This window comes from Kryptolebias marmoratus, linkage group LG6 (genome assembly GCF_001649575.2).
Source record: "Kryptolebias marmoratus isolate JLee-2015 linkage group LG6, ASM164957v2, whole genome shotgun sequence".
NCBI classification, from domain to species: Eukaryota; Metazoa; Chordata; class Actinopteri; order Cyprinodontiformes; family Rivulidae; genus Kryptolebias; species Kryptolebias marmoratus.
Window position 1 is genome coordinate 22,155,472 of NC_051435.1, and position 25,188 is coordinate 22,180,659.

The window sequence follows — 25,188 nt, forward strand, 5'->3', positions numbered from 1 at the left end:
TTCCAGATTGCCTGATTTTGTCAGATACTTTTATTCTACTGTCTTGTCTAGTCGGCCATTAAATTAATCTCAGTGTTATCTGCAGACCACTTTAAGGAGTCATGTTGACCTTTTTAAAATGTCATATTGGTCTGAGTGTTTTTACTGTATCTGTGGGGGGGGGGAAGCAACAAAAAATCCTCACACATTTCTTTCTTCTTTTTTTTTTTTATCTACAGAATTGGCTGCAATTGCTGTGCTTTTTACAGCCGTCCTGTTCTACTTCCCATCTCGTCCGCCAATCCCTCCTAGTGTGGCCGCAGCAAGCCAGAGACTCAGTTACAGGAGCAGCATCTGCAGGCTTCTGAGGTAAAACCACAGATGCTCATGCAGTGTACCCAGACTCTGTTCTAAAAGGTCTTTGAGGAGGAGGCTTTCATCTTTCAGTGCATTATTTAGGATGCCTAACTTAGGTTCTCAATTTAGATGGACAGCAACAGATGTGTGTTTGAAATTACGTTCACGTGTGCTTATGTTTTATGGTCTAAAACATTTCGGCTACACCTTCAACATTCTCATAACTGCTCTGTTGACAGAGTACGGTTTATTATTTGCAGATGCTTTAGGCCCCTCTTGTCTTAGAGAGTTAAAATGACAGAATCCAGTGCTTCAGAGGGACATTGAATCAGGGTCTGCCACTCACCATCTGCTTTGGTTGTGATCAAAACCCTCTGCCTTCCCTCTTAATTATTGGCTGAACTATAATATTCTGGTGGCTGTTTAAGAAAAAAAAACAAAAAAAAAAAACCATCCTCCGCAGCATTTGTGCTTTCAGGGTCAGTTATACGTACTGTGTATTCTCAAGATGCCTCTCTCTGATGTGTGTGGTCAGAAATAGATTCTCTGTTAAGGAAAGGTCTTGGATGGCAGTGGAATCTATTTACTGTTTTTTTTTTTGTTTTTTTTTTCTTCACTAGAAAGACACAAGGGGAAGCTAAAATTGAATCGCACTTCTTTATAATCTTGTAGCATACACAGTCACACTTTCCATCAAGGCCATATTTATCCTCCGGGCTGCGAGGAAGCAGCGCTGCCTGAGGAGCGAGTGCTCTGCCTTTTGCCTGGCTTGTAAAGGAATGAGGCCTGCGGCGGTGGCCGGGAAATAAAGGCTGGAGGAGAGAGGGGAAAAGCTGGGCTATAGCAAGCAGGGATCTGGCTCAGCGTTGTTGGCTACATTTGTTCCCCCTGCAGTAAGAATCACATTTCACCACATTGCCAGGCTTTCCACATTCCTCTGACCAACTCCTGTAAGGGGTCTCTCACATAGATCAAAGGGACCAAGCAGGAATCAACCAAATGCATAGTTCTGGACAGATGTACGTTCATGCACACGAACTCACCAACTTAACTAGGCCGTCCAGCTGAGAGGGGTTCTGTTCCACTTGCGATAGGCAGCTTTCCAGTGACCTGTTTGAGCAACATGTATCTCCGTTCAGCAGCATCAATCCTCTTTCAGGGACAGGGCACAGAGCAGAAAACTGGCTTTTTGACCCCATGACAATATGTGCTCTTAAACTCCTGTAGGTCAAAACAATGGAAAAGTAATATAAAGTGTTTCATTAGCAACAAAACACCCCAAATATTTTACTTTCTTGGGTTCCTTTCTTTCTATTTCTTCTATTTCACCTTCAGACATCAGAGTAACTGTGAAGCTGGTGAGAGAGTGAAACATCTAACAGCTCAGAAATCAAATTTCTCCTTCAGGATTAAAAGAGAACAAATTAGGGTGTTAAAAATAAGAATATTAAATCAAGAAGGTGTGAGTTGGGTTTTCTTTATACTAGTTCCTTTCCTTGGGTGTTTGCTGATGCTGATGTTTTGATTAGAGGTTGACCGGTTGGTCAGTCTGTTAATTATTTTTACCATATTTCAAAGAAGTAACATTGGCCAGGCCCGTGAATGTCAAATAAATAAAAAGATAGGCTCATCTGTGGACAGAGCAGTGTTGTTAAACTTGACACTATGTCCTTGTCTCAGTGCACTTTCCAAGTCGGAGTGCCTTTCACTAAAGGGAGCTTTTTATTTGGTTTAAAATGGTGTCTGTCAAAAATTACCTTAAACATCCTGAGCCATATGCTGTTTATTTTGTTGACTCTAATCTTTGGCCCAAATTCAGTCTTTTGTTATGTTTTCTTTTTCACAATCTAGCAGGTTATAAAGGTTATATCTTTGGCCAAAGACAAATATACAGAAAATGACTTTATAGATCAGCTGGAATGGTGACTGGAATCAACATCAACACTGACTCAGCCTGAAGAAAGAAAGTTTGAAATTTGGTGGCCTGCAGCAAATGGATGTGTCTGATGCTCAGTAGATGAGTAGTGATGATGTTCGGGGAGTTTTATCCATCAGCAGCAGTCTGTTTTATGATCTCTGAGCCTTGTGCGTCTCATGCCGGTTTGTGTTGTTTTATGCAAGATGATTAGTAGCTTAGGATTGATGGAAGCTTGGAAACGGTGTCAAAAATGTGAGAAACAGGCAAAGTTTCTGTTGCAGTCTTACATAATTCTGAGTGTTTGTGATCAGTAGCCTCATTTGATGTGGCCAGTTTCTAAAAATCATGGCCAGTTTTTTCTGTACACGGCTAGCAAAACTATTCTGGACTGTGCACAATATTTTATTGTCCACCTCTGACCACAAAATCAATGGATTGATCATCAGTGTGGGTTTTAGACCTGGTCATTTGGTCATCCTGTGCTGGTGTCAAAATATGCTCTAAAATTATGAAAATTAAATTGAGAAGGGTTTGAGTCACTTGTGACAATTCTGTGACTATTTTGAGAGAAAATCTGTTGCACAAATTTTTGAACATGTTCAAAATTCAATTGAACAAGTCTTATGCGAGAAAACTAAGGACACCTGTAAACATTTTGACATTTTTGAGACTGTCTAGTGAATGTCGTTTGCCAATTAGTTGCCTATCGTCACCGCCCTGTTAGATGTCAGCTTACCTTTGGTCATTAATGAAGAAAAGGTAGTGAGTTTATATCAAACTCATAGCAGGTGCCAGCCAACAAATCATTTAATATGGCTGGCATTTATCCAATCATGTATCCACTTATCCATATGCCCTGTCTGAATCTGAGCTAATGATCTTTAGCTTCAGGGTGCTCACATCTGCTTCCACAGCAACAGTCTAATTAGAACTCTGGATGTGTCTAAACATTATGTAAAATTATCATTGTTTCAAAATGACCCTGGGAGGTTCATACTTCACAGTCCAAAGCACGAGTATCGATCATCCTCCCTTCCTGGTCAGACTCATTTTAGATTTGAAAGTTGTCCTTTTGATGCATTACTCTCCAGCCAGGTTAACCAAGGACAAATAGCACTTAGCTGATGACACCATCAGCTTTGAGACTTGTTTGGAAACATTATGTCACGGGCAAGAAGAGAAGGGGTAAAATTTTTCGTCCACTCACAAAGGAAGCTTGCTTACTTTTGGACGTCTACAGTAGATCATGTATAAAGATAAAGGTGCTTGGGTATTGATTTCTTGCTGTTGTGGCAAGGTTAATGAAAAAGGTGCTAGGAGAAAGCAGAGAAAGCGCTCCATCAGGGGGGCTTTTATGATTGTCCCTCCATATACGCTGACCAAGGCCAAGTAGCTTAGAAGATGGACCATCTGCAGCCGAAACACAGGCTGTTTGTTTTTCTGTTGAGTCAAAGCCTTCCATAATTAAAAATCCAAGGTGCACCATTGTCAGCAGAGGGGAAGGGTGTACAGGTTTTTTTTCCCAGAAACAATGCTTTTGTATGCATATTAGGTGTTTTAGGAAATTCTCTTTGTAAATTGCATGTGTTTGAACTTTAGAAGCCATGTGGGCTTTAAGTGGTCTCCGTGCATGATAAGGATAATAAAATGGTCAGGTTGATAATATGTTAGAGCCAGCAGTGTCCATAAACAAAACAAAAGGACAAAAGCAAGAAAACAAGACAATCTTAGAGGCCTCATTTCTCAGTTGCTTAGTGTTACTAATTGCCTCATTTGAGGCAACAAGGCTTTGATTTGTAAATCAGTACGCCACCTCATTGGGCAAAGGTGATTAGATTGGGTTGTTGTGTTTTTAAGTGATTTTATTTGGGATCACATGATAGGAGAGGTACTATATACCCTAAGAAAGAAAGCTCAGTGTGTACACAGACTGTGCATTTCTAACAAATGAAAAATATGTTTTTGGTTTTCTAGTTGCAGGCAGTTCACTGTGAGCCAAAAAGATTTCATCAGATGTTGCTGTCGAGTATTTTAGACGATTTTCACAGCTGGAAGGTGGTGCCTGTTTTTATAGCTTAATTTAAGTTAATAAATTAATTAGCATTGATTTTCTTAAGAAACTGGCAATTCGGAAATTGAAATGGCTTCAACTGTTTGTAAAGTTTTAATTTAATACTCATCCATACATGCTAAACAGTCAAATTTCAGTTTCTTAAGTGAAAATATTTGCTGCTTTTAGCTAAAATTTTCTTCTTCCAGACATCCTAGAAATCTTTTATAACAATGGTTTTCATAGAATATATAATTACTCAAAAAGACTTTGACTTAAAATGGAGGATTTAACATTATTTAGATACTGCTATCCTAGGATGTTATCAATCAATCTTTGCACAATTGGTTAAATTTGTGAAATTTTATTTTGCGTTTTTGCCAAATTGTTAATCAGTTTTTGTTTCCTTTTAGCAATTTTCGGTTCTTGATGATTGCACTGGCCTATGCAGTCCCCACTGGAGTGATTGCCGGCTGGGCGGGAGTCCTGGACATGGTCCTTACACCAGTTAATGTCAGCCAGGTAAGCTACAAATATGCACAAAAGACAAAATGCCTTTTCATTCTTCATTCAACTTGACACGGTCGTGGTAACCGAGGACACATCAAATAAATGTGACTTCTTTTAGATGTAGAAGGATTTCCTTCTTTTCCTTTTCCTGATGGGACCAATCAACTTTCTCCATTTTGAGATGCATCGTTTCAAGCTTACAATGATCCTCAGCTTCTTATCATCTTGCATGAAACAACACAAATCCACTTTGATCTCGGACTAGCCTTTAGCTCATCAGCCCAGTCCAAATTAAACTCTTTTTCCAAACTGAGGCCATTGTAAGATATACATTTTTCATAACCTGTCCACAGAACCCCACTTCAAAAGATCTAAACTGTCCCTTTAAGTCACTGAGCAGTGAATTTTATTTGCCGTTGGCTGCACCGTGCAGGTCAGAGACAAAAGCTCTGGATAATTTGCATCATCCCAGTCTTAACACAGCCGCATTTCAACATCTTTTCAAGGTTATCATCAGACAGGTGCTGCTGTAGAGGGGATTACACCCAGGAGAGCAGCGGATGAGACACTTCTTGTCACACCTCTGCTTTGTGCTTTTGACAAGAGGTAACGGAGCACATGCCAGATTGCTCCTAGATTTAATTTGTTCTCAAAAGTGACATAAATTTCTCTTATCCACGCTGGTTAGGAACATAAAAAGTGTATTGCAGTGAGACTAGGTGTCCTACAGGACTTGGGCAAAAGAAAATAAAACTGCGCTTAAACATAAACGAGACACTGTAGGGGAGCATTTAAACATGCTGAGGTGGAGAAGCGCTAATATACTGTAACTAAAAGTCAGTTTGTTCTGTAATAGTGAGGAGGTGTTTTAATGGGGAAAAGGCATCATCTTTTTCCTTAAGTTAGACACGCATCTGCATACTCCAAATACATTATAGCTTGTCTTATTTTTCTGTTTGATCTAAAATCACTGCCGACGAAAGCTGTCCTTGTTGACACATAACCAGCTCATAAAAGTGCAACATGTGACCTAGATCGCGTTTTTTTTTTTCCTCATTCTGAAAGTAGAACAGGCAGTGAGAGCTCTGGACCAGAACACAAAGCATCAGGCACAAGCCAGCAATTTCTCCCTTTCTAATAATTTTCTCATGCTTTCCAATAATTAGTCAGTTTCATTGCAAATGAGTAATTACCTATTACATGGTGGTGTACTAACAAAAAGATGAGTGCCCCTTTGTTTTTCTTTTTGTTGCTGATAATTGCTACATTGTCTTTGAGCCAATAATGCCGCAGCCTTGATGCCGCTGCAGCACACCTGCTGCTTCCTGCTGCTTCCTGCTCCTCATTTCCTGTTTGACCTCTGTGTTGCAGATGTCAGTCAAGTAATATTTTCACTCCTCCGAAGTGTACTCATGTGACAGCGTTGCTTTACCTCTGTCTGTTTCCGAATTTCATTTAATTTTTATCCTCTTTCATATCGTTTCGCCACCTTTGTCGGCTTTTTTTCTTTCACATCCATGTTCTTTCTGAAAATATAGACGCCTCTGTCATCTGTTTCCTCATCTTGTCGCCTAGCCTGATTGAGACGTGACAGGGACCCCTCCGAGGCAGCAGGAGAGATCAGTTGTCACTGAATGACAATAATACTGCTAATGCCTTTTTTAATTATTGTATTGGGAAATCTGTGTCATCCTTGACAGAGCATCTCAAACGTGTTTCAGGAGTAAGGCATTTGGACCAACATCAAGGCAAATAAAACCTGTAAAGAGGAAAAAAATGTTAATGCATCACACTGGCTGTGTGCTCTCTGCTGTGACACTGAGATGTAAGACTTCCCTGAATAACCTGGTAATGCACCAAGATTGATTAACAAGTTGCATAGATTGATTATGTGAATGATGAGCACAGCAACAGAGGATCTTCTGGCTGGGAAATGGCACGCCAGAGGATAATGTCATGGTTTTACCAAAGGTTTGACAAAGATATGTCAGGAGCTACAGCTATTTTTCATGATTAAAGCTACGTAAATGTGATATGCATGTGAACAAGAATAAAAGTTAAACAAGTTATGTTGAACACAAGCTCTGCAGCTGTTAGAATTGAGATCAACAGCTACACATTAAAAGTTGTAATACTCTCCCAGGTGGATTTAAAGTTCTTTGGCGAGTGAGCTGGTGCCACAAAGAAAGAGTTTGTTTCTAAGAAGCCTTCCAGCAAGCTTGAGCTATCACTGAAAGAGTACTGCCTCTCATTTTTTACACATCACCAGAAACAGTGGTCCTAGCGTTCCTCCTTAAATCAAAAGACACTTTTCTTCGATAGAAACCCATTTCAGTGGTTCCTTTCACAATTTTGTACCTAAAATTGTGTGCCATTTTTGCATTCAATCATGCAATATTTTCTCCAACTACAATAATTCGACCTCAGACTTTCCACTTTTCACATAGTTGCATTGGGCAGGGAGTAGAGGCTGGGTCAGGACAGGACCTAAAGGGATAATTCATATCTTTTATAGTGGGTTGTTGGGAAAATATTCTGAATAAAAGTGGAACGCTGCCATCTTAAAACACCTTCGGTCTCAAAAACTTTACAGTTGTTCATGCAAACACCATTTTATTCACTTTACACTGGCGTCAAATTCACAGTTATTCCAACAGAAATACGATGATATTCCTGCAGGAAGATTCTAAGGTACACCAGAGATGCTACAGCTAGCTGTTGCTGCTGTAAATAAAGTGTAATGGGAAATCAGCTGCATTTTAAACTTTTAAATAAAATTGTGTTTACACAAACAGCTTTAAAACTTAAGAGATTAGGGTTTGTTTTAAGATGACAACAATCTGCTTAGGTCTTGGCCCCCAATCGGACTACCGTTATTTCATTAATCTGACCAGTGTTAAACTTTTTTATTTTTTCCCAAACTGAGGCCATTTAAAGAGCTATCTATAACAGGTGAGATATGAATTGTTTATAACCGTTCCACAAAATCCCACTTGAAAAGAAAAATGTAACCTATTGCTTGAAGTTTTTACATGCGCACCAGTATCCTGGCTGCTTGTTTCACATAAAAACATTTTATTCTGCTATCTGACACAGCTTTCATTTTTCCGGTTTAATATTAGTATACTGTAGAATTCGAACACCATATTTAGCATTTTAAGTATTTTCTTCAGGCAGAGATCATAATGATGACAATCATGAAAATTAGACATAGTTTAACATATATTTTTCAAAAACTGTTTTTTTTTTAAATGGGCCTGTCTACAAATATAAATACAAATGCAAATACATTTTTCACCTTAGATGTAAACACCACAGCACAACAGCTGGATGTCACTTAAATGCTTATGTGCAGAGAAGTGCATTCAATGAAACCCAAAAGAAGCACGAAGGGGGAAAAACACACAGACTAAAGGGACTGGAATAGCATAGGGTCTGTAAAAGTGTCATACCCCTGGTGTCTGAGAACATGTGTGAGCTCTGCAGGGGAAACATGTGAAACCTGCAGACAGGATCATTGAGCACATAAAATCACCTCAATGAATCCGCTCCAGGAAACAGGTGCTCCACTGTGCTCATCAGTCACATCTAGCCACTGCTTTAATGGAGATCCATTTTGAATTCAAAGGCCCAGAATGCTGGTCTAATGTGTCAGGATACTTTTGGTTTAATTAACACATTTTTCTTTAATTCATAAAAAGAAATTCGTAAGACGTTCCTGGCACTATTTTTCGTTCGGCTCGACTCGACTCTGTCTCTCTTTCTGCTGAAGACAGCTCTCGCCATTAAACGTGGATTTTTAAGATTACATGAAGTCGGCTGCAAAATACCATGTTAAGATAAAGCTATAGATCGTTTTTTTTTTTTTTTTGGTTTTAAATGGCTTATAGGGAGAGGCAATTAAAGAAAACAAACATAAGCACGTGTACAGACTGAAGCTCTGGCTTTCCCTTTTACAGCGTCAGTCATCCTTAGCTTATTAACTCACTTCCCACATAGCAGAAATGATTAAGCTTCAAATCTGCCCTTTCTCAGGCTTTCGAGGCTCTAAGAATACCCCGGTTAATTAACTCTACGCCCGCTCATGAAGCATAATAACTTGTATTTTAGAATTTGAACATTTTGGAAAGCAGTTTTTGTATTGCTTCCGAAATTAGTGTTCAAACTAATAAGAAATTAAACACCTTTGAGGTCCTTACATGCTCAGTATAGAAAATAAACAGCAATTATTAAAGCATGGATGCTTGATAGTCTTTCATTCAAATGTCTTTGATCTTTGTTTTGTAGTTGCGGAGAGGATGCAGTAAAGTTTTTACTGCGTTACATTAATCTGATCCTCACAGAAGACTGAGAGGAGGTTCATTTCGATCAAACATAATAGCATTCTAACATTCATCACTCGCTGAGCCAGAACGCATTTTACATTTGATAACTTTGGCAGTCCACTTTTATTTATGAGAGACTTTCCTGACATGTCGCTGCAGAGTGTGATTAAGCAAAAAGCATCTGATCTTTCTTTTGATTCTGTTCCTTTGCTGTCTCATCCTCCATCTGGTTGGGTTTGGTTGAATGTGATTTATGGCCTCGAGGAGACCAAACGCCGTCATTGGGACTTTGAAAAGTTTTCTTCTGGGTATTTCACACTGATTGGTTGAGTGTGTGTCACTGTCACACATCAAATACTCTACTTTTTATTGATTCCTTAGCAGTCCCCTGGCCATATCATTCTTTCTCCTGACTTTTAGGTTGAGTATATGTGTTGGCTTCCATTCCTCTAAATAGGATAGGACAGCAATCTTTTACACATACACACCTGCTGCACTGTCAGCTCCAACAATTTACCTGACATGGTGACTGAAAGGTCTCAGCAGGCTTCAGACACTCAGTCTTGCTCTGCAATACCTCTCTTACCTTCTCTTTAACCCATCATCCAATTTCTTTCTTTTCTCACAGGTGAACGCAGGCTGGGTGGGTTTCTGGTCCATCGTTGGTGGATGTATTTTTGGAGTGGCAATGGCTAGGTAAGTTATTGCATTTTCTTGCAATCATTCTGTCAGAACTTGTAACCACAAAGTTTGGTTATCTAGGGAAATTAATTTGAACGATAATGCCGAATCCCATTCACTCCCCCCTGCACATTCACACCGGAGGGAAGGGGGGGCCAGGTTATGTCAAAAATAGCCCCCCTGTCTGAAAAAGCGCTGTTGTGGTCGGCTGAATTACCGCTACTTTGTGGTACCACTAACAGGTGTCAGTAAAAAAAAAAAAGACACAACAAAATAAAAAACATCTGCTTATTAAAATGAGTCGCAATAATTCTTTGAACTTGTACTTTCTTAACAACTCTTTAAATATTCACTGCCCATTCCTATTGTAGATTTGGTATCATTGTGGCTTTTCCTTGACAAGCTTAAAAAAATAACATACCACACGTTACGTGACTTTTAAGGGCATATTGATGGGGCATCCATTTACATAAAAGAAATTTGTGACAATTGGTGGCGTATTGACTTCTTAAAGGGCTTTTCTATTCGGTGGAATATTTTAGCCTCTACTCTTTGTGACTGTGAATTAAAGACTAAGTGGAAGGTGTAGGTGCAGACATTTCGGGAGGGCTAACACAACATAGGATTTGACCTGAGACCGTTCAAACACATCCAGGCTGCTGAGACTTTTGCATTCTTATGTCACTGATTTCTATCAGACACTCCCGATAATGGACTCGGTAATTATCATCTCCCACACAAAACGTCCTTGAACCAGCCAATACAAAACCTGTTCCGTGTCATAATGTGACTTTTGCTTTGAGCGATGACCGAATGGGATTTGCAAATACGAACACGGATTCAGTGCCACGCCCTATGCGCACTCACGACTGGCCCTCACGGCTTTGATTTTAAATGGCAGTTCAGTTTGTTTATTAAGCTAATACAAGCCAGCTCAGTGAAAACTTGATGGACCCAGTGAGGCATCAAATTAGAAAATAAGCATTCACTGTAGCACCTCATTAACAGCTGCACGCCTTATTCGCAGCCCAGCTGAACATATTCCTTGTATAATCTTCAACGCTGTGTTGTGTCACATTTAGAATAATGGGCCTTACTATAAGTAACTACAACAAAGAAAAGGAATACAGTAAATCTATTCTCTGTGGGGAAAAGATAAAATGTTTCTACGGAAAATTACTAATAATTGGGTCAGATGTTGGCAACGAATTCAGTCAGGAAACACCCATTATCTGTTAGCAGAGTTTTAGTATTTAGCAGGTTCGCTCCACTGCACAGTAACACATATATTTAAAGCAATAAAGAGCAGTAAAACAGCACCTACTGATGTTTCATGCTAACAGCATTATACTAACACAGTTTGGCTCATCTCACTCACAGAAACATCATAAATGAAGATGATCAGTCAGTCTGGCTGAAGGAATACAACGAACAAAATCTAACAATGTGGTGGTTAATATACATCTGCATCCGTACAACTTTCTCCTCAGAAAGAGTTTTAAGCACAGGAGGAACATGTTATGGTTTTAATACTCTGAAATTTCAACTGTAATGATAGGCTGCTGTTGCTGGAAAAGGAGCTGTACCTGCTGTAAAACAGGTCACATGCTGCTGACTTTATCTTCATATTTGCTTGATTGCAAGTTTGTTTAAGTTGCAATCAAGCAAAGTGAGCCCATAGCTCCAAGTGTTACTCAGTGAAGCTGTTTACTGCACAACAAAAATGTACAAGGGCATATTTACTTGATTTTAGGTTTTATCTAATTATTGTTTGCATTCTTTTTTTTAAACCTCGTTAGGCTAAAACAAAATGTCAGAAACTTTTGAATTTGTTTATTTTTTTTTATGCACATGCTAGACACTTTTTTTCTTAAGTGCAAGTTAATAACAAAATTGTTTGAGAGAATTGTGACCTCAATTCGAACAAAAAAAAATTGTGATTCACGTTTTAGCAAGAAACATACAGCCCTAGGTAACAAGGTAACAAAGCACAAAAGACTGATGTCAGTGAGGTTTTTTTTAAATTTACAAAGCAAATGGAATAACATATTCAAGCTGTCTGTGAGCTGCCTAGTTACTAAGATTAAAAACTTGTCCTTTTGCATTTTAGTTACAGTGGAAGAGCTCCTTTCTTGGTGCATGCATTAATACATTCTGTAGTTCAGTGCATCTACCTGGCACAATGAAAACAGTACTATTTATAACATCATTAGGGACTGACAAAGTTCACATGAAGAGGAGTGTAGTCTCCACTTGAACTAAAAGAGGATCTCTTTATTTTGTCTCCATCATGTCATCTGCGCTCTTTTCATACTACACAAGATCAGAGTCTATAGTGACAGTGCAAGAGAGAGTGGAATTGATGCTAATGCAACCTCCACTTCCTCTCTTATGACAGATAGAGAGCTACACTGTGAAGACAAATTGTGGAGTCTGCAAAAGCAAAGGGATTCATTCATGCACTGACGGATATATGCTTGTTGCCGGCCGAGGTGCAATCAGCACTTCTAGGCAGGCCCGGTCCTTTCTTTAAGTTGTAATCAAGCAAATGAGCCCATAACTCCCAATGTTAATCAATGAAGCTGTTTGCTGCACAAGAAGAAAGTATATGTAAACAGTGCTGATGAATTATGATGTAGATTACACAGCCTCAGAGTCAGTGGAGGGGTTGATTACTTTATCCTTCGCGCAACAGTTGACAGTCAAACGAAATTTGGTTTTAACAATCGTTCCCCACGTCATTTATGTGCAGCAGTTAAAATGTGCTGAACACGGCTGATAAGAGTTGGGTTTGCAGTCATTCTCCTCCCCAAATCATGTTAGCAAGTTATGCGCAGCTTGTAGGCACATTAGAAATGATTACTTAATGCGTTTTGCCTTTTCATTTCCGTTTAAAAGAAAAGGCACAAACCATCTTGAATCGCTTCATTTGGAATTCAACTATTTCTGGATTTTTGGAGATTTATTCCAGTTTTAATTGCCCGGCTTTCATGGGAGTGGGTGATCATATGATTGCCTGTGTGTGTGTGTGTGTGTGTACAGATATTAAGCTAATATTTGGTGTGGTAGTAGCTGATAATCATCACCATAGTCTGCTGCTAACAGATTGTGTGAGATGTTTGTTTAAAACTTTGGCATGAAATCTGGCAGGCGATAGGTAGATGGATAGATACTAGATATATATATATGTGGCTAGATAAGTAGATAAATAAATACTTTAGTTTATAACTTTCACTATGTTCACACTGCAGGCCTTAATGCTCAATTCAAAATTTTTGCTAATTTTTTCAAATCCAATTTTTCTTTTTTGTATGGTCGTTCTCAATATTTAAATGTGACCGCATGAACAGTCTACGACCCCGAAGTGTTCTGCATGCACAGAAGAAAACATGATGTCTCATTCAACAGGCTGTGTTTACAAAAGTAAAGAATGGATGCTACACATGATAGCATGCATGTATTGATTCTGAAATTGTGCAGTCAGACACAACAAAATTAATATCTGTCGTGCTTGTTTTGTCCAGTGTTTACATTTGATCTTACCACTTCCTGTCTGCTCCGGCGCAGAATTGAGTTTCTGGAATGGGACTGAAGTACTGAAAGTAGAAACAAACTCAAGTATTGATCTAATCATGCTAGTATCGATATGATCCGACACCATCGTTAGAATAATATGTTGGTGTAGATTTGCAGTCATCCAGGACGTGGCAAATCTAAGAAGTAACAAAAACAAAAAACGAAACAACTGGACTTCTATTCTGTAGCTGAAGATGTGCAGCGTTCTAAGCTTTAAACTGCATAGCATTTGTATCAGTGATATCAATGTTTGAATTAATCCACATACCTCTACCTCAACAATGTAAAAGGCAGATAAAATGAGACATGACCACTCAGATGGAGGTCGCTTTGAAAAACATTGGATATGTATCCCATTTAGTGCCAAATGTGAAAGTGACCTGTGTCGGGTAAAAAAAATTGGATAAAAAAATAATCACGTATTGGTCGCATATGGGCAAAATAATCTGATTTATGTCACTTTTGCCTGTGTGGTGTGAACATAGCCTTTTTTTTCATTGGTCGTTGTAAAAATCAGCCAGTCATCACTGAGTTTTTCAGAGTTTAAGTCATTGTTGACTAGACATCAAGCTGAGAATTTTATTATGCTTATGAAATTATATCTACTAGGCAAACAATTAGGTCCATTATTGTAATGTTGTGCTGCAGTATGAGCCATATCAGTGTAGTCAACACTGAAGAATATGTTGGTACATACTTCTGACCATATGTGTTCAAAATGAGTAAAAACAAGAAAAGTTTCAGAAAAGAAAAGGTTATTTTTGTTTACTGCCACAGATTTCTGGCCTCTGTTCGAGCCCACATACATCAAATTCTTAATCCACTCTAAAGTCTAAAGGCCAACTTTTCACATTTATCTTCTGTGGAGAATGGCTTTGAAAAGTTCTGATTTTGGATGTGAAAAATGCCTGCAGTGAGTAAGTGGAAGGTCAGAGTAAAAAACTTTTCTGTATTTGAGAAGTTAAAAGATTTATGTCACTATTTAACTAAACCATAAAGTATGTCTTTTACTGGGTATTTGTGACTATGAAGAAAATGATTAAAGTGGTGATTTTCTATAATTTGGCCGCTGGTACGAGGTCTTGCATAACAGGAAGCTTATATTCTCATTATGCATTTCCAGATACCAGGCTGATTGTGATGTCCTCTGGAAATAAAGGTCTTAAATGCAATCAGACACTCTTTGATGATTATTTTTTGCTATAGAATAGCTCAAACAAAGGAAACTGAACTACATTTATATTTCTTTCAATATATTCCCCTTCTTGTCTCTTAAAACTAAATTTTGCCATTGTCCTAAATTTATATCTTTTTCATTAACTTGCTGTAATGTGGGGTGGTTTGATATATCCCTTGAAAGCTAGTGGTGATAAACGGTCTTTGTTCCTTGTTTCACACTAACAGATCTAAGACATTATTGTTGAGGTGTTAATTATTATATACCAGTAGCTGTTCCTTTTGGTAATTTACTGAAGGAAACAGAAATTAAAGATGTAAAATGTGAGCTTTATACTTCCGAAATTCAAGAGTTTTGGGGGTAATTGGCATTAAACATTTGCCTATCAGACCCTGGCTTATAACATGGAAATATATGACAATCTAACATCTGTTTAATGGTCAGAAGCTAATTGGTTTACAGTGGTATGTTTTGAGTTTATTTTTTCCTTTTTGTTTACCAAATGAGGAGGGTGAAAAGAACAATAAGCTTCACTTGTTATCCTCCCATTACAAACCCCAAGGGAAGAATTAGGGGTAGGACGTGAGTAAAAAGGAGTTGGCAGAAAACCGAAACAGATAATTCTCCTTCACATCACGGAGGTCTGAGCTACGCAGTATACTCCAGATTGATGAGATGAGATGGGGCAAACGCAAATGAAGATCAGCTCCTGCCTAATTTGTTTTGCCTGTAAACAGGGACAATCTGTGATTGCATGTTGGTCATCACTTTCTACTGTCTCTTTGCCGCATGTCCCTTGGTGAAAATGCAGACAGGCCCAAATGATTATATCATGCTAATGGGGATATTTCATCATTCCCTGCAGGCACTAGAGAGCAGAAAATGCAATCTGAGTCAAGATTACTCAGATGATCCTGTCTTTATGGCCTATAAATTCAGTTAGAGGAGTGGAAAAGATTGACTTTTAATTTTGGCATTACCTCATGAGATAAAATGGCCTTCTTTACTCAATGATTGGTATAACAGATTGTTGAAATTACATTATTTGAGACATGTAAACCATTATGGCAAACTGATTTCATGTTCAAAATAGGGGTGGGTGATATAGCCTCAAAATTGTATCACAATGTCTCTAGAAAATGCCAGCTTGCAGATTGCAGCATTTATTACTGCAATTAGTGCAAATGAGGGGTATTTTTCCCATGATTTACTGTGAACAATGTCTGTGTTAAATCAGATGCTACAAGGGCCTTGCAACAGCAACCTTACACTGCAGAAGTGGAGACATTGCTTAGTCAAGTACATGCATTAAAGCTTTTCAGATTGTTTCTCACAGTAATCTTTGGTATACAACTGCCTAACAAATTACAAATACTGAAGTAAGTTGCAACTGCACAATTACCTGTTGCCTAATAAAGGCAACCTCAAATTTTAATTGCAAATGTAAATGAAAGAAGCATTCATTATAGGAACGCTCATACCGCCTGAAGCTTTCTGCAAAGATCTGTTAGTTGTCAGAGTGTGTGCTGAGGTTGACTCTCTGCTACCACCAGGGCCCTGAGATTGACTGATCAAAGATTATTACCTGTCCCTAAATTAAAGCTGAAGGCTACAGGTGACAGAGACTTTGCAGTTGCTGCCCTTCCAACTACGTTCTGTGGACTCAATGGATTTATTCAAGAAACAGCTGAAGACTCATCTTTTTAGACTAGCCTTTGGGTACCATTGTTGTCTTTTTTCTTTCAGATTTTATATTAGCTTTCAATATTTTTGCTTTTATTTTACCTTTTGTCTAAAGTTACTATATTTTGTGTGAGGCACCATGTGATTATTATCTTAAAATATGCTATATAAATATGCATATTTATTTACTCAGTACTACAACACCAAATTGTAGCTCAGTATCTGAGTTATAACCATTTCTGTGTTTGGTAAGATTGGTTAGCGGTGGTGGCCATTTTGAACAAGGTCGACTCCAAAAGTTAATCAAATGTAGATATACATCCAATGAATACTTTGAGTTTTGTTAAAATCTGTTTAGTGGTTCATGAAATGTTTTGCTAATAGATAGACACAGACACACACAGGCGATTACATGATTGCTTGCCTTTAATGGCAGCAGCTTATAATAAAAAGCAGCAGCAGAAACAAACCAATTAAAATGTAAACACAGTCTATATAGGTATTAAAACTTAGGTCGAACAATATGAAACAGCATCAGTAATTTCCATAAACTGCTTGGGTTTCCTATCATTCAGAGTACAGCGAGCAATTAATTCAACAAAGCTTTTTGTTGAGTAATTTGTTTACCTTTAGACTGCATGTACAGTTGCTTATGTCCCTCCCTCACGTGTATTCATTACCTTGTTGGACTCCACTGCGTTTTCATGTAAATTAATGGAAACAAGTTTGTTTGGTTTCTATCAGTAGGTTATTTCGAAATCTGATAAAATACCTTGCTTTGTTGAAAGTCTGTACTTTTTTAGCTCAACCACTTTCATATCGTTAAAGTAGCTTCTGAAGGCTCACACGCTGCTCTAACCCCCACTGGGTCCACTCCTCATTGGTGCGCCAGCAAATGACCCAGACATGAGACAACATTTTAGTCTTGGCACTGAAACCTTGTTGTGTTTATATCAAACGTGGCTGAGTGTACGCCACTTTGAGCAAGATGTGTGGAGAATGCACCAGCTGTTACGCTTCTTGAAATGATTAGTAAACTCTGGTTTTCACTTAGTGTGTTGCTATGACAATCAGTGTGGACCCAGTTTTGATGTGTTGTGTGCACTAGGGAATGTAATATTTGTGATATCAATGGTATGAGAACAATGTTATAATGAATGTATGATGAGGCACAGCCCAAATACCATAAAACCAAAATCTTCTTAGCCTGTTTTTGTTAAGCTTTTCTGTTTGTACCAAAGAATGTGACACACAGCTTTGAAACACAAAATACTTTTTTTAACAGAATATCAGTAATTATTTTTAAACAGATACTTCTAGATGTTAAAAGATCTGTTTTTGAAGGGTTAAGTTTGCACTATAACCTACTTTAGTCAAGTCTGTGACCATGACAAACATTTACCCAGAACTGACAATGTGGCTCACTGATGTGTTCTTAGAAGTGACACATGAGAGTAAGGTATCAAGTTTTCAACTAAACAATTAAATGAATAGGGTAGAACTTGGTCTTAAGTTTTTGTCAGTTCTTCCATTTTAGACATGAGTAATCGAATGTTTAGATTTTTTTATCTAGCATGAATGCCTGTAAGTGAGTGGTTTCAGAAGTCTTTAGACTGATCACTGATATTTGAAAAGCATGACACATTTGACAATCAATGACCAAACTATTTATCAAATGCAACCCAAAGACCAGACATAGGGTCCCAAAAGTAAGCTGCTTAATTTGCATAAAGGATTAGATTGAAAATGATAAGGTACGATGGCCTGTGAGTCTCTGCACAATAGTTGAGAGCTTTGCTGAGTGCAGGCAAAGGATTTTGTCCATCTCTGGCACAAGCATTGGTTGAAGGGTTATGGATGTGAGCCAGTCTTTGGCAGACGGGTGATGTAGATTTTAGGGGTGTGCTTCCAGGCAGAGAAGTGAAATCCATGTGTTTTGGCAAACATTAGAACCAAAAATATTCAATTCAATTCTTATCAGAAAGAAAAGTTCTTCTGTTCTTGCCCTGAAACCACAATGATCTAAGTAGAAGTTTCTGGTGCCTTGTGCACTCAGAGGTTAAGTGTCAGGCTGTGAAAGGCAGCATTTGACATATCAAGAGAAATTGTCACTGAAAAAGTTTCAGTGGAGCTCAGTTTAGATGTTCTCATTATCAGTCCAGAAGATGGTTTGCATCAACAGAACTTCAATACCCACCCAAACCAGTCAACCATTTTCAACATGCCTTTTTGTTCTTACATTAGGTTAGTTGTCAAGTTCAGCCCTCCTTTCTCAAGCATTTCATCTGTGAGCAACAAAACAAAAGTAATTGGTGTCTGTCTTTGCTACAGGCTCCTGTGCCTTCATCTAAAGCAGGGGTGGGCATTCCTGGTCCTCAAGGGCCACCATCTTGCATGTTTTACTTGTTTCCCTGCTCCAACACACCTGATTCAGTGGTTAAATCACCTCTTCATGTTCTGCAGAAGCCTGTTAATCACCCATTGATTCAAACCAGGAGTGTTGGAACAGAGAAACAAGTAAAACATGCAGGATGGTGGCCCTCCAGGACCAGGATTGGAGACCCCTGATCTAAAGCAATCACTTTTTCCACACAGGATCATGTAGGTTTGGATTTCTTTCCCCTTAGTAATAAAGACTTTAATTTTAAAACTGCATTTGTATTTACTTGCTTTATCTTTGTTTAATATTGAAATTTGATTGATGATCTCAAACATTTAGATACCAAGTCAAGTCAAATTTATTTATATAGCACTTTTCAGCAACAAGGTGATACAAAGTGCTTAACAACAATGTGAACACAAAAATACAGTCAAAAACACACACAACAATATCTAAAATATGAACTCGGGTAATTTAAATGAAATCTAAGATAATCTAAATGAAATCATGAAACTAAACATATCTAAAAAATGAGACACGAAATAAGACTAAGTCATACTAAAGATAAACCACAGAAAAGCTGAGGAGAACCAAACTATGATATAACATAAACTAAACCAGGCTTTAAAAACCTCAGCCGAACAGAAGTCATGAAAACACACACAATTAAAGTTAATCTAAAACATGAATCGAAATAAGAGATAAAAGTACATAGGAAAGCTGATCTAAAACAAGCCATTCTAAGTCATACTAAAGATAAACTGAAGATAAATTGAAAAAAACCAAACTAAGATATAATGAAAGCTAACATAAACTGAACTAGGATTTAAAAACCTTAGTTGATCAGACATGATAAAAACTAAAGGTACTAAAAGTCTAAGTAATAGTACTGAAGGCCAGCTAAGAGTTAAAACATTTTAATAAAAGGCCAACTAAAATTGTCAGTAAAAATAAAAAATAAAAAAATGGGAAGGAGAGAGCAACATAGACAGAGATATGAAAGAGGGTGCCAGCGAAGTCGTTGAGATTAAGGTGAGGAACGCCTTCATATGTGACAAACATAACAGAAAAAGAAATCAGGAGAGAGGCAAACACATTTTAACAACACTGTACCTATATGTGTACCCAGAGGAGATGGGTGGAACTAATGAACTGGGGAAGTTTAGAAAGACCTGCAAAGAGAAACCGCAGAACTCAGTAGAGCTGTTTGGAAATGGCCCGATGGCTTGTCTTCCCCAGATTTATACACGTGTATCTCAAGTCTGCCTGCTTAGCCTGTGAGACAAATTGAATCAACAGTACGCCTTGTCTGCTTGTGTAATGAGAAGTAGAACTGACACACTCAGAAATAAGTGGGAGATGGAAATGATCTAGCCTTTCCTTGAAAGAGTGCATATCCTCAGTAATATATTATGACACAAGCCGCAGAAGAAACAGAATGTGAAAAATTGCCTTTCTGCTCATTGTGAGTAGGATGTGTCTTGTTTCTGAAGCAGCTGTCTTCACTCACTTCAGTAATCTTATCTGCTGGTATTTTTTTTATTTTTTACTTTATATTACACTGCTTTTTTTCCCCCCTCCCACTCCCTTTACTCCCACTCAGATTTGCAGACTCTATTCGAGGGATGCTGAAGCTGATCCTGGTGCTGATGTTGGCAGGAGCCTCGCTGTCCTCAACCTGGTTCACACTCACCTGTCTGAGCAGTTTTACCCATCTCCCATCCACTTCAGGTAAGTCCACACCAGCACCACTTTCAAGGTCTCCCTCAAACGCATCGAAGCATAGAGTCACAGTTTCTTATTTATAGTTTCTATGTCATTGTACAAGTGCAAAGTTAAGGATGGGGAGAAAAGAAAGCCCGCTGTCACAGACTGCTGCATATCTGATAAATATTCAGAGACTCTATCAATAGATGTCAGTGATAAACCCATTAGTGGATTTAACTTCCTTTCTCTAAGCCAACTGCTATTCACATCAGCATATACTGTATTTCTGAACCACTGGTTCCAGTCATGACCATCTATCATTAATCCCCAACCCACAGAACTGCTTTCTTTCTACCCAGACACTGGCAGTCTAATGCAGTCGTACTCCAACTTTGTGCGTCTGTCTGGCATCTCACCTTAGAGGGTGGTGTGGCACTGCCATAAAATCTGCCAGAACTTCTTATTATCCCAGTGTGACCTCCTCAGTAGCAATACATGTTCACGCACATAAATGAGTGTACTCTGCGGTCAGTCTCTGTCAAGTTACAAGTGTTGATAAGAAAGAAATTTTGCATAAATGCCACTGTGGCCAGTAACTGTGGGACTTTAAAGTGTTCTTTCCTCACACTTTAAGATAATATTTTACTATATATGACTGAAAGCAGCAAGTTGACAGCAAAAATGAGTTGCCCAAACTCATCTAAACCCATTCTTGTGGAAACAAGAGTCTCCACGTCATTATCTCTCTTCAAAACATGGACAGCAATTAACACATTTTCTTAATTGTATCTGCTTATCAAAAACATATTGAAGCTGCAGCTGTATAATTAATAGTTTCTTGACGTGCCAACTCCTAGGTTTAATTTGAGATTTAATTAAAAAAAAATCTGAATTAGTGAAGGTTAAGGAAAAATCAGATCTTATATTTGCTACACTTGAAAGTTGTTTCATGGACACAAATGTGTATTTGGAAGTTGCTGTTGTGAATACATGACTTGATTTGTAAAGGAGGCCAGTGCCAGGCAGCAAAAACAACTCAGTTCTGTCAAACATGTAACGAATATACGAGTGCACAAAATAGCAATTTGGTACATTCTGAGGAAAAACAAATTACACTGGTGAGTTCAGCAACATAAAAAGCATAAAATGTCTAGACATTCTCAAATGACTGCAGCATTTGATGATTCTAAGGTCATTGCCATGGTTAAAAAAAGAGCTTTACAACATCCAGGCAAGATAGGGGCACCTTTCATATGTGAGGCAGGCATATAAATATCCAAGTCTACCATAAAGTGAAGACTTAAGCACAGCACACAAAGGGGTCACTACATGGGGTAAGACCCTCTTGACATAGGAAGTGGCGGGTGTAGCACACAACGTCCAAGCCCATTTGTGTGTATGGGATGCTCAGCAACAAAGCTGTGGTGCGTTGAGTGGTGTGCAGATTGCAGTTTGCCACCAAGCGTGCTGTCTGGCGTGCTGCGCCAAAGTTAGGATTATACCAACATAGGTACAATGCACAAAATGCCTCTGCAAGAGCACCTCAGCGCATCTTATCAGAAGAAATCAGACACACAAACATACTGAAGTTTGCTGCCAGTGTATCTTTAAAGAATCAGAACACTGGCAATGTATCAAGATATGTTTTGTTTGCCACAGACCAGAGATGCACAACCCTACTTCCTCTGTGTAGGGGCAAGCTTTCCTCAGGAACTGAAAAGCCAAATTATTTTGTATTTAAAAAAACTAAAAAAGAAGCTACAGAAGTTGTTTTTTTTATGGATGAAACTAGACAGAAAGAAAAAAAAAGTCTAGTAAGTTTGGTAAATGCTTGGACTGGGTCATAAACTTAATCAAATTTATAACCACTGCAAACACAATTTGAGGTACGATAATAGGAGCACACACCGCTTCCAGTGACAGTGGGTGGTTAGAATTTACTGTAGATCTGAGCGAAAACAAAAATGGCTAAAAGTTCTCTGAAGCATGCTAGATAGACTGTCTTATGTGTGAGCCAAACACATTAACGATAATTGAACATGCAGACAGAAAATGACCCAAAAGGTGTTGTGGACAAAACCCAGGAGCTGTTGAAGGTAATGAAGTGGATTATTTTGCAATGGTCTAATAAGTCACCTGATTTCAAACTAAATAAGCAGCAACAACCCACAAACAAACAACATCTGAAGCCAGCTGCTGTAAAGGCCTGGTGAAGAATCACACTGGAGGATACCCATTCATCTGTGATGTTTAATGAATTTCAGACTTTGATAAAACATGTATGTTTTTGGACAGTGAGGAAACAACAAAAATATACAGAAAAACAAGCCACAGAAAGCGCACATAAACTCTGCACAGAAAGACCACCAGAACCAAAACTGAACCTTCTTGCTGTGAGGCAACAGCTTAGTAGATGATGATGATCATGTAACACAGATTTGCAAATAAAGAGTCCTAAACTAAGTCCTAAATTCTAGTTCTCATTTGACATTTTCACCCAGCCTACATTAATTACAATGAGGAGCATCCACTTCTTTTCAGAGCACTGAGGCAAATTCTGTTCCCTAGAGATGATTACATATCTGTTTCTTTTGAGGAACCTCTCTTTTACCTTTTTTTTTGAAAGGGGGGATGTATACTTTAATTTGAAAATGTAAGAAGAAAAGGTGTTTGATGTAAAGTAAATGCTAAACTGAATGAAGACATGCAGGGAGATGGCTGCTTTTGATGACTGCCTAGTGGGGCCTGGGTTTCCAGTCACAGGTAGGCAGGAATGGGATGGTCCTCAGAGGCACTGTGATTAAAGGTATGAGCAGTCTACTGGGGCAGTCATTCGAAGCATTCTGCTGAGATATAGGAGATGATTCTCAGGGGATGATGGCTCTGCACATGAACTCTTAAGACGTCAGCTTACATCTCTGTGTCTGAACGCACAAACCGTTGGGACATCGCCAACGCGCACCTGCTTGTGTTCGTGCTATTTTGGGATCGACGTCACCACAGTCTTTAGCTCTGGGGTTTACACTTTTACACTCCATCTTAATCATAATTATTCACAGAAAACACATTGATGTTCTTCTATAGCAGCGACTGAAGAATAACCGATAGAAAAAATGGATAGTAGTGAAGAGTTTTAAACTTTTATAACAACTCTAGTTTCAAAATGGTTTAAGTGGTTCATGCAAACCCTTATTTATGTATCTTTACCATAAGTTTCACATTACACAGTTATTTACATTAATGTTGAGGGTTATTGGCAAGCACAAGTAGTGGCAGCAGCCAGCTGTTACCACAGCCTGGTGCAGCCTCGGGTACTTTTGGCAGAAATACTGTATTTTTTGTTAGGATAATCATGTTATGCAAAATTACTGGTGATGTAAAGTGTTATAAAAATAACGTTTGCATGAGCAAGACGGCAGGTCTTGCTGCTGTTGGACTAGTCATTAAGCCATCGGTCCCATTAGAATTAAACTACATCTCATAAGTGTAGCTGACCAAAGCTTTGTTCAGCATAGTCATCAGGGACAAAGCTCATTTTTATCTAAAAATTTTCCCCTTCTCTTCGTCGTATTGCCTATGTCAGTTTATATCTGACTTCGCAGTCTGTTGGAAATGAATGGAAAAAAAGATATCCATGTTTTTGTTTAGGACATGAACACTGAAGTAAAATTCAAAACCTTAATCTTTTTGATTTTGTTTATTTTAGCAAATGAGATATCAAATCTGTTTTAAAAAAACATTTAAAGAAAATCAAGGTAAATTCTAGTTCTTCAACGTCAAAAATGGCCTAAAATTTGACAGACATTGCAGTAGCTCGGTGGGCAGTGTTGTAATCCTGTGTAGGTTGCAGGTTCAATTCCACGTTGCGGCAGGAAGGGCCTCCGGTGTAAAAACAATTATCGTTTGTGCGAGCTTACTTGCTGTGGCTACCCCTGAAGAAGGAAGCAGATAAAAGAACTTACTTTTTAGTTTAAAAAAACTTTCAAATGTGAAAATGTTTAGGAGCCATATTCAGGTCCCTGAAAAGATGGCAACAAATCTCCTCACACAATGTTTCCTCAAAAGAAGCATCTTTGTTGTTTTGCCTCTTCCTTATGGCTTGATTCATAGTTTTCTTTGCCTTCTTTGCCTTTTGTCTCTTATGCACCATCTTTTGAATGGAAGTTTTCTTATCTCACTTGCATTGTCACTATACAGGGTCCTTGTGGTCACAAAAATCTGGGCCACACACAGTTGCCTCTGCGAATAAGTGACAAAATTTACACCCCACTGATTTAAAACACTTGAGCTGAGACTGGACTATTAGCTGGCCAGACATACATACAATGGTACATGTGTTCTGCAGGCACAAGAAGACATTCTGTTAAAAGTTTTACATACTTTTTTTTACGGGGGGGAAAAATGCCTTCAAATTATTTACTGTGGAAATTGGAAGAAACCACATAGCACATCATTATTTTGAATTAAAATTTATGACATTTTTTCCCCCAGCTGAACCCATATATGCACAGAAAATAAGGCAGCGCAAACAACCTTAACATTCTTATCATGTACACCGACCAAATGAGACAAGCTGTTTACAATATGGACACCTGTGCATTTTGGCAAGAGACTAAGAAATTCGATTTTATTACACAGTCAAATCCATGAAATAAGTTGATCTTAATGCAGAGCATGCAAGCAAACTAAAACCAGTAATATATTGTAGAAGAAATTGAACCTGAATTGCTGTGCCAATGCAATCAAAATGTTTTTTGTAGCACTTCATGCCAGACTGTTACAGATAGTTTGCCCTCATGGAGTTCGAAATAGGGCTGAATACCAAAATCCACAACTGATTCCAGT

At 38.4% G+C, this 25,188-nt stretch overlaps 1 protein-coding gene across 1 annotated transcript in view; it reads left to right on the plus strand.

Annotated features, from left to right (window-relative positions):
• Positions 1 to 25,188, plus strand: part of slc49a4 (solute carrier family 49 member 4) — a 55,049-nt gene that overhangs the window by 15,979 nt on the left and 13,882 nt on the right. Inside the window, exons 4-7 of the mRNA XM_017421085.3 lie at positions 219 to 348; positions 4,718 to 4,826; positions 9,768 to 9,835; positions 20,240 to 20,367. Coding sequence (XP_017276574.1) covers positions 219 to 348; positions 4,718 to 4,826; positions 9,768 to 9,835; positions 20,240 to 20,367 — 435 coding nt within the window. The remainder of the gene's footprint in view (positions 1 to 218; positions 349 to 4,717; positions 4,827 to 9,767; positions 9,836 to 20,239; positions 20,368 to 25,188) is intronic.